This window comes from Eleutherodactylus coqui, chromosome 1 (genome assembly GCF_035609145.1).
Source record: "Eleutherodactylus coqui strain aEleCoq1 chromosome 1, aEleCoq1.hap1, whole genome shotgun sequence".
In the NCBI taxonomy this organism is placed as follows: Eukaryota; Metazoa; Chordata; class Amphibia; order Anura; family Eleutherodactylidae; genus Eleutherodactylus; species Eleutherodactylus coqui.
In genome coordinates, this window is record NC_089837.1 from 524,334,180 (window position 1) to 524,344,346 (window position 10,167).

General features: G+C 45.6%; 1 protein-coding gene across 2 annotated transcripts in view; it reads right to left on the reverse strand.

Annotated features, from left to right (window-relative positions):
- Positions 1-10,167, reverse strand: part of LOC136589555 (glycerophosphodiester phosphodiesterase domain-containing protein 5-like) — a 232,710-nt gene that overhangs the window by 87,824 nt on the left and 134,719 nt on the right. For both annotated transcript variants that reach the window (XM_066588310.1, XM_066588309.1), the window contains exon 2: positions 9,297-9,472. In XM_066588310.1, coding sequence (XP_066444407.1) covers positions 9,297-9,413 — 117 coding nt within the window. In that variant the 5' untranslated portion in view covers positions 9,414-9,472. The remainder of the gene's footprint in view (positions 1-9,296; positions 9,473-10,167) is intronic.

A 10,167-nucleotide genomic window follows, 5' to 3' on the forward strand; every position in this document is an offset into this window, starting at 1 on the left:
ATAACAGTCCGAGGTCAAGACAAGCAGAGTTCATGTAATACGGTAGATCAGGCATAAGGTTTGGGCAGGGAAGTCAGCTAAACATAGTCCGCTCAAGGTCAAGACACGCACAGTTCAAGAAAGCTGGGTATACAGGTTAGGCGATTAAGCAAATTTAGGTCACACTTTCACTGCATCACTAGAAACCTATTAATGAAGCAAATTCCAGTCAAAGGAGGTGTCTTAAATAACTCGGAAAGGGCTGGGAAAGGCTAGTGACAAGAAAGTTGGGTGCGCGCGCTGGCCCTTTAATAAGTGGACTGAGCACATTTTACCGATCCAGGCAGTGGCAGTTGAGATGATATGGCACTACTGCACAGCAGGCAGGAAGGCAGGTAAAAAGGTGGCAACACTGGCTACAGCCAATAGCCAACATACCCCCAACATCTAATGGTTATGCCTGTAAGACAAGCAGCTGCAGCAGGAGCCTCCCCCACTACATGGTCTACAATAGACCAGAAGAAACACCAAGTCCTGCCCCTTTGATAAGCCCCACCCCTTGTTTGCCAGGTCAAAAATGAAAGCGATCAGGAGAATTAAGCCCTGGATTCCCTGCAGAATTTCTACAAAAGTATACTGCATACTGGCAAACGGCGAGAGCGACGAATACGATGTTCCTGCATCTCACAGCTGTGAATATCAGTACATGACGGCTATTAAGCACTTGAGGAAGGTTAAGATGCTGAATCAGAAAAGCAGATTGCTTCCGAGTGCATTCATTGACTGGCATCTAGAGGGATTGTGAGCCCAGAGCCGGCACATAGAGGGGGATTATTTGTGCTGGAAGGACTGAACTCAAAGAGGTATTGTACTCGACACTGAGGGCCGGAGACCTGATTAATCAGATGTGCAAGAGCTCCGGCTTCATTCTGCTCAACTCCACGGACAATAAAGAGTTCTAAGACGATCAGCTAATGTAAGATCAAACAAGACAAAATTGAGAAAAAGTATGCAAGTGTCAGAAAAAGACTCACTGATTTCATACTGGGCATGCTCTGTGAGACAAGCACTGGGCACTGTGCTGCGAGAGGGAGGAAGAGCTGAACTGTGGCCATTACCTACTGTCCGTGGTGTGATGCTGTGCTATTTGCCTCCAGCTTCATAACCAAGTGTTAACTATCACTGATCTACTGACCCCGAACCCCAGTGAACACAGCACAGGCTGAAAAGTAACAGGAAATGTAAGGCTATTGTGAGTGCTCAGTGACCAGTACAAAAACAGCAATATTAGTGATATGGAAAATCAATTCCTGAGTGTATGATGCATGACTAAGGGATTTAAAGGCTATGGAAACTTGTGCATGACAATCCATACACAAATATATCCTACATAGTCCCTGCTGGAAAAAATGATGCTCATTGTTTTTTTGCATTGAGTTTTCCTTTCCATGCATTTAGAAAGCTTTATACTTGGTTTGCCGGCTCTCCTACATTCAGATTTCTGTCTGGGTGGCATTCCCAGCAATGATCAGCTGGTCACAAGCTTAGCTCTGCCTCTCCTCTTTCAGAGGCTGTGTAGCATAAACACGCCCACTCTATACTACACAGCTATTTTATTCTCAGAGTAGCTGCTGATCTGGTTCCCCCTCACTGCTGACAAGAGCAGGAAATTCACCTAGAGTGAATTCCAGCCCTTTGTATAGACCGCTTTCTCTGCTCTGATCTCTTCCACTATCTCCCGCCACTGTCATATAGCCCTCTTCAATAGCTTAGTGGAAAGGCATTGAATGTAAGGCAGGGAAGTGGGTTAGGGTGTAAAGTCAGAAGGTCTACTGTTTCTCCTTACGAAAAGTGGGGGGAAGGAAAATTATAGGCCATACAAATGTTCCTCTTGGAAATTTGATATGCAAATGGAGTATGACAGAATGCCCTTCCAGTGCCACCTATCGAAAAACAGCTCACCTGTAAGGTAATGGCTGACCTACCAGGCCTTTTAAAAGGACATTAGTCAAACCAGGGTCTTCCAAAGAAGGGAAAGACACCCATCCTGTCTGCTACTTCAGGGGTTCTTGCAGAGTCAACTTCTAGCTGGCTGGATGAGAGGCCTATAATGTGAGTCATCGAGGGGGAAAGCTGTACCGTGCGCCCCCCGATAAGGAGACAAAGTAGGCATAATGAGATTAATAGACCATGCAATCCCCCTCTGAGAAATTTGGTATACAAATGGGAGATAGTATGAAGTACCACTCCGAACCGATGGGACAAGCTTATCACCTAGCCAAGCAGTACCCAACAGATGTTTTGGGGTTGCCCCTCATACGTTCAGTCTATAAATGGGTAATTTTGGCTGGTTTGGCTTACATCCTCAGTCATGTTGCAAGGTCTGTTAGATTGTCAGTCGCCGACTTCTATTGGAAGGCATCCTCCCTAGGTGGCGCTGCAGAGGCTTTATATCATCTCATATTTTGTAAGTTACCGATTTAAAAGAACATCAAAGAGACAAAAAAATTGTCAAGCTCCACCCCTTTTGCGCCTGAACTAAAGACAGGAGTGTTCCTTCAAGCCTCTTAAATGATGAAGGATATATCATTAATGTGTCGCAAAGAGAAGTATGAAGCTGGCCCAGGAGTTAAGACTGCTTCATATCTGGCAGCCATCGATGGTTTCTGACAGCAACTCGCAACAGCCGTGGTCCGAGAGCTCAAATTGCGCCCATTTAACTGCCTAAACATCAATGCCGACTGTGGCATCTACGGAGCTAGGCGGAGAGAAGGGGACCACCTCTGAGACCCCATCAGCCTGAGATGTTATCGTAGGGTGCCGATGGATTGGGAGGCATGTCAAGGCTCCCATGTCATGATTTTAGCCTATTAAGCCTTGCATGTAGCAGGGTTTAATAGAGTGCTAGCTAGTAAAACTGCAATACACTGCAATACTAATGTGCTGTAGTATGTTGTACAAGCAATCAAATCACTACAAGTTCAAGTTCCCTATGGAAATTTAGGATTAAAGTTTAATTAAATTAAATTAAATATTAAAATAAAAAAAGATTTAAAAGGTTTAGGAAAAGTCTTCTTCCAGGTTTTTACATTTTTTTTTTTAAACGTAACTGCTATTGCTGAATCAATAAAAGCCCAAAATATTGCATCACGTATGCTAAATGCAGTAATAAAAAAATCCAGAATTGCATCTTTTTTCCCCTCACATTGCCACAAAAAAAAAAAAATTTAAAAAAGTCATCAAAAAGTTGCACGTGACACGCTCCCATGTAAATACGGCTCATTATGAGATAAAACTACATAATCAAGCATCCATATTATAATATACAAGACGGGTCCTGGAAGAGTAGAACACATGACACTGCATGAACAGCGGAGGAAGCTATACGGATGTAGCAGAGCCAAGTTAGTCATTAGGTACAACTGATGGCGACACCACAAAGAATTACGTACAGGTTTACATAAGACGGCAGGTAAAGCCGTTACATAACCTTACGGAGCTGTAACCAGATCTCCAGCCCCTGCTCATACTCTGCAGGACGTAGCGCCAGCGGCCACGGCCCATGCGGGGTCTAGATTTAGATGCTGGGTTTTCCTCGAAGCTCGGACACGGCACATCTGTAGAAGACGATCTGGTATCATAAAACTGATGAACTCGCAGAGCTACAATCTACTCATTACACGGAACACCCAGAGGACAGTCAGCCTCCGTAACACCGCGAAACCCAGTGACAGACGCACGACCGCAACGCCAACTGTTACTTTATACCCTCTTAGATTTCACTTACAAGACTACAGAAAAGATTTTATCCAGCCACCTCACATTGAGTCAGGGAACGTAATTGTCTGTACACCAGGACAGCGAGTGCAGCTCTGGAGTATAATACAGGATGTAACTCAGGATCAGTACAGGATAAGTAATGTATGTACACAGTGACTCCAGCAGCAGAATAGTGAGCGCAGCTCTGGGGTATAATACAGGATGTAACTCAGGATCAGTACAGGATAAGTAATGTATCTACACAGTGACCCCACCAGCAGAATAGTGAGGGCAGCTCTGGGGTATAATACAGGATGTAACTCAGGGTCAGTACAGGATAAGTAATGTATGTACACAGTGACTCCACCAGCAGAATAGTGAGTGCAGCTCTGGAGTATAATACAGGATGTAAGTCAGGATCAGTACAGGATAAGTAATGTATATACACAGTGACTCCACCAGCAGAATAGTGAGTGCAGCTCTGGGGTATAATACAGGATGTAAGTCAGGATCAGTACAGGATAAGTAATGTATGTACACAGTGACTCCACCAGCAGAATAGTGAGTGCAGCTCTGGAGTATAATACAGGATGTAAGTCAGGATCAGTACAGGATAAGTAATGTATATACACAGTGACTCCACCAGCAGAATAGTGAGTGCAGCTCTGGAGTATAATACAGGATGTAACTCAGGATCAGTACAGGATAAGTAATGTATGTACACAGTGACTCCACCAGCAGAATAGTGAGTACAGCTCTGGAGTATAATACAGGATGTAAGTCAGGATCAGTACAGGATAAGTAATGTATATACACAGTGACTCCACCAGCAGAATAGTGAGTACAGCTCTGGAGTATAATACAGGATGTAACTCAGGAGCAATACAGGATAAGTAATGTATATACACAGTGACTCCACCAGCAGAATAGAGAGTGCAGCTCTGGAGGATAATACAGGATATAATACAGGATGTAACTCAGGATCAGTACAGGATAAGTAATGTATATACACAGTGACTCCACTAGCAGAATAGTGAGTGCAGCTCTGGAGTATAATACAGGATGGAACTCAGGATCAGTAACATATACAGCGATTTCACGAACATAAAATTGACCGTGTCCCTTCACAATGCTTTACACCACAGTTACAATCGGAGAACCCCCATCCACCATCCTAGAATGTTCTAGTACGACATTTTAAAAGAGGCTTTCTAAGGCCTGGCTCACACCAACAGATTGAAAGTTCGGATTCCACAATCAGCGTCCGCACGGACTTTCTGTGGTAAAACGTGAGCATTCAAAAAGACATGCATTTTTGAATTCTCCTTCACACTCGCGGATACAAGCTGCATATTCAGCGAGTGGAAGACAAATCGCAGCATGCTCTATTTTACTGCAGATGGCCTCCATTGATGTCAATGGGGGCATCGGACCTACAGCCCATACACACTTAACATTGCGCATGGGCTGCGAGTACCCACGTCATCGCTAAGCGACGGTGCATCAAATACAAACAAGTTAAAAAAAAAGTACTGCACACGACCGACGTCAAGCCTCCACGGTCATCCGCAATACAGATAAGGGAGGTACGCAGGATCATCGTCCGAGCTCCTAGCCGGATACGCTGCGGACCTCCCGCATGGGGAATCCGACCTGCCCGTGTGAGCCCGGCCGCCCCTTTAAGACAGAACATAATGAATTACATAAAGCCTTTTGTAATGACTTCTAGGTTACAGGAGCAGCCCGCTGTACGTGCAGCCATTGATGACTGACAGCGGACGGCCGCAGGTCTCGCAGCGCTGTGAAATGGACTCCCTGCGCCAGCGAAGGTGACTGCGAGGCGTTCGTGAGCGGAAGCTGTACATTTAACACACAATCTGTCAGGTTATTTAATCATGGCCACGGAGCGCGGTACAGGCTGACATGTCACATCATCCTCCTCCTCCTCTGCAGGGAATGGGTCGTATTAGATACGGGAGCGCAGCGCGTGCCAATCACAGGCGACTGTCACACTGCATAAATAATTCATGTGGAGCGGCCGCCGGGGTAACCGAGTCTACCGTGTTATTGTTACTCATCTCCGACGTCTACGCTGTCACTTAGGGACATGTCGGCGCTATACAAATAAAGATTATTTTTGCAACCGCTATTATTTGTATATGGCGTATTGCTTCCATGCATCTGAAATGAGAAGAAGATACTTCACTAATAGTCTTAAGGAGAAAAGAAAAAGAAATCGCATCCCGTACGGCGTTCACAGCTCCCATCTAAAACTTGTGTCTCCATGGTGACAGACTACAAAACCCCATGTAGTCGGCTACTGCAGTCATGCGTTACTCCACATAAAGAGGAGAAAAACTTACAGCTGCGTTTGACAGAATTGTGGCGCAAACTACAGCGGCCACCAAATATCCATTTTTTGCCATTTTACACTTCTCTCCCCATAGTTTAGGGGAGGGGCGGAGCATCCGCAGATCGATGGATTTACTATCATTTAGGCCGCCAGCAGACCTGGTCGGATTCCAGATGTGGGATGGATCCTGCACGGGAATCTAACCCCGTGCCTGGCCGGTGACCCCGTGTACATGTAGGTTTCTTCTATACTGTGGATGGTCCGGCCAGCGAGCCGCCTGAAATGTGGCGCACAGATCTTCCCGTGCCGTCGCTAGGTGATGTTGCGGGTCCCGCGACCTTTACCCAATGTTAATTGCGGAAGGGCCGTGGGTCGGACGGATTCCATTAACTTCAAAGGAAGCCATCCGTGCAGGCACCACACAAATTAGAGTATGCTGTGGTTTTTCCTCTTGATACTACCAGGGGGCAGTATTACGGCAAAGGGTAAAATTGCTAGTACCAGGGGGCATTATTTCTGAAAGGGGGATTGCTACTACCAGGGGGCATTATTACTGCAAAGGGGGAAATTGTTAGTACCAGGGGGCATTATTTCTGAAAAAGGGGGGTGGTGGGAAATTGCCACTACCAAGGGGCATTATTTCTGAAGGTAGTGGTGGAATTGCTACCAGGGGGCATTATTTCTGAAAGGGTGTGGGGGGGGGGGGGGGGGTGCTACTACCATGGGGCATTATTTCTGAAAAGGGTGGGGGATTGCTACTACCAGGGGGCATTATTTCTGAAGGTGGTGGTGGAATTGCTTCCAGGGGGCATTATTTCTGAAAAGGAGGCATAACTAATCAAAAGGGCCATTACTTCTACAAGGGGAAAAATTGATTTATTATTTCTGAAGGGGAACAAATGGGGGCATTATTTCTGAAAAGAGGCATTTGAGAATGAGGACAAAAGGGGTAGTATTATCGAGTGGGGATATAAGGCATTATTGTCAAGTGGGGGCACTTTTATTGTGTAAAGGTCAATATAAGCAGCACTTAACCTGTAGGGCCTACAGGGGCACAAAATTGTGAACAGTACTACTATGTACAGTACCACCAGCGGCATTACCATCTTGGGTACTAAAGGGGTATTGTGTTAAGCTGTAGATAATGTAAGGAGGGTAATGGAAAAGCAAGGCAGAGACAAGTTGCGGCCAGGAGAAGTTGTCATGACGGCCTGGACTAGATACAGAAGAAAAAGGAAACTAAACAACTCCAATCAGATGACATCACCTGTGACCACTGGATATAACAGTACTGTAATCCTTTATATGGTCTGCACGACACCTGTATAGAGTTAGTATCTACCATTATATGGTAACTATGTGCTGCTGCAGATTTACTACCCAATGTCTTGTGACACACTGAAGGGGCCCACCGAGACCTGGAGCCGGCCCTGGTGACAGGCACTATGGAAGCAATCAGGAATCATATAATGGAACAACACTGACAGAACAGGGACTTGGTGGAAAGGATTTTATGTTGTCACTGCCTTTTGGGCATAGGAGAAAAACAATAGAGGCAGAACACAGAGAAGAAGAGCGACGCTCATTTATAGACACGAGCCAGAAAAGAAATCAATAAGATTCATCCAAAGAAGCAGAAGGGCGAAGAATGAGACAAATCAGACAGCAAAATCAAGATTTGTGGAGAGAACAGCCAGGCACAAGGCGAGCTACACAGCCGGTCGGCGATCCTACGCGGATATATATGTATTACAGAGCGAACCCCCAAATCAGGGGAGCTTTGTGGAATAAAACTCATCCGCTCCTATGAAGCTGGAAATTATTCTATTCAGCTGCATTGTCTATATATATGCACTTCAGGGAGAGTTGAGTGATGACAAACGTGGCAATCCAGCTTTCCCAGACTCCTGAATGGCAGGCTAATCTACTTGCGCAACAACACATCCACCGCTCCCATATAACTGCACTGCTAGACTGGTCTTCTATTCAATAGCTTGGTGGCTAGTCTCAGATGGGCTGTAATGGCAGCCATATAGGTCATCATCCCATAAAAGTATATTCTAGGTCCATAACTCCAGGTCGATTAATAACTTTTTAGAAGATGGAGCTCCGCCTCCTTGATACACAGCTGCAAATCCTCTGCATAAGGCCCCCCTGCCCATGGACATGAATTCGCCGGCGGTAAATCGACGGCGAATCACGCCGTCTGAAGCTTTCCATAGCATTGCTATGGAAAGCGCCGGCACCCTGTCCACGAGCAGAGAATCATTACGATTCTCCGCTTGCAGCCGGCAATTAGCAGCATGCTGCAAATTGCCGCGATTCTCCGCTGTCAGCCTATCTTTCAAATAGACTGACCGGCGGAGATTCATGTGCCAGCTCCTGCTCCTGGGCGGCGGCTTCTGCAGCAGATGTCCGCCGCGGGATACTGCAATGCCTGTGGACAGGGGGCCTAAGTACTGTTAAACGATTTTTAGCAGCCACCTCTAGAGGGAGCTTAGGAGCTTACTGCATACAGATTACGCATTGAACTCTGTGCCAAATGTGATTTTAAACAGGATTTTTTTTTATTGAACTTTTTGATACTTGAGTTCATCAAGGGGACTTTATGGTGTGATTGTTCAATCACTAGGACAGTTAGCAACATGTAGTGCATTGCACTAAGCCTATGACAGCTGCCTACTACACTCTGCTGGAGGCATGGTGTAATAAGCAGAGTTAAATAAACATGGAGCCCTTGGTGCAGGCCTTTATCTCCCATGGGCATCCGATGGGTGACAGCAGTGTCAGCAGTCAGCCAAGCCACCCCCTTAGAAAGATAGATTTGCAGGTTTTTAGCCTATTAGTAAAGTCAGCAAAAAGGCGTACTGGCTGTAACTAAGGGGTTAAATGTACAAACATTGAGAAACATGGCCGTCGTCTGTGCAGCCCATTCTAGAATGTAACTAGATCGTAGGCGGAAGTGCACAAGGCCGGAAATTAATGCCACCCTCTTCATTCCTGGTAGGATGAAGGGTAACCCTGGCAGGAATGAATACTACACCGTTAGCATCTGCCCCCCTCCAGTCTAGTTCCATTCTATATGGCAGGCTCCAAAGATGGCGGCTTCCATTTTTTGTCAATTCCTGTGCGACCCCTTTATGCAGACAGGCTAGTTATTCCAGGCTTACACAGTCACATGATACATAATAAAACCTGCTCTTACCTTGGTGGTGTCATCATGTGATCGCTGATACCGTTTCCATCGGCATCCGTAAATTCCAGTCAGGCATGACAAACATAATTGTGGTTCGTAGTACTGTAGCGGTTGGTGCTTTACCATACTCTCTCCAGCGGTTCAGCAGACGGCTATTAAATGCCCATCAGGGCCTCCTCCTCCTCCTGGTGGTAAAAAAAAAAAAAAAAAAAAGAAAGAAATGTCACATGACCACAAAATAAATAAAAGTTGCCCCTCCCACCAGAAAAATAAATATATACAAAAATGATGCATTAAGGAAATGTTTGATGCCCCTCTATGTATGATCAGTGACTAAATACAGCGTTCTATCGTCTCCAAAAATGTTTGAAATTGGTTAAAAAGTAACAGCAGCAGCTCTGGAGCACAAACTGCTGCTCTACAAATAAAGAGCGGAACGGTCATACATGGACGTTCTATTATTTGGCCAGAGACCATTTTACTTCTTTTCTACACCATCTATGGAGTCTTGGCTTCACTACTGCAGATTGAAGCCACATTGACTTCTAGTGGGGTCCAGGCACTGTGCCACATCAAACTAAGGTCCAATTCCCTTTTAAGGTGACCTTTTTTGGACCTTCTGACAATTCCTGAGCACCTCCTCCAGGTTCTCCATGATGTTATAATTATTTACGCCGCCTATCTTTATAAAAACCAGGTAACAAGATCAGAAAGGAGATTGGCAGGCAGGAAATGGAGAGCGCCGAGGCCGCCCTGACCCACTGATAGAAAGCGATGGAGGATGTATGAACTGTGAAATTCTTATTTCTTTTTTTGGTTCCGAATCCATCAGTCATGTTCTCTCTGCATTAAGGGGCTTTTATCTCTAGGAGACGAAAAG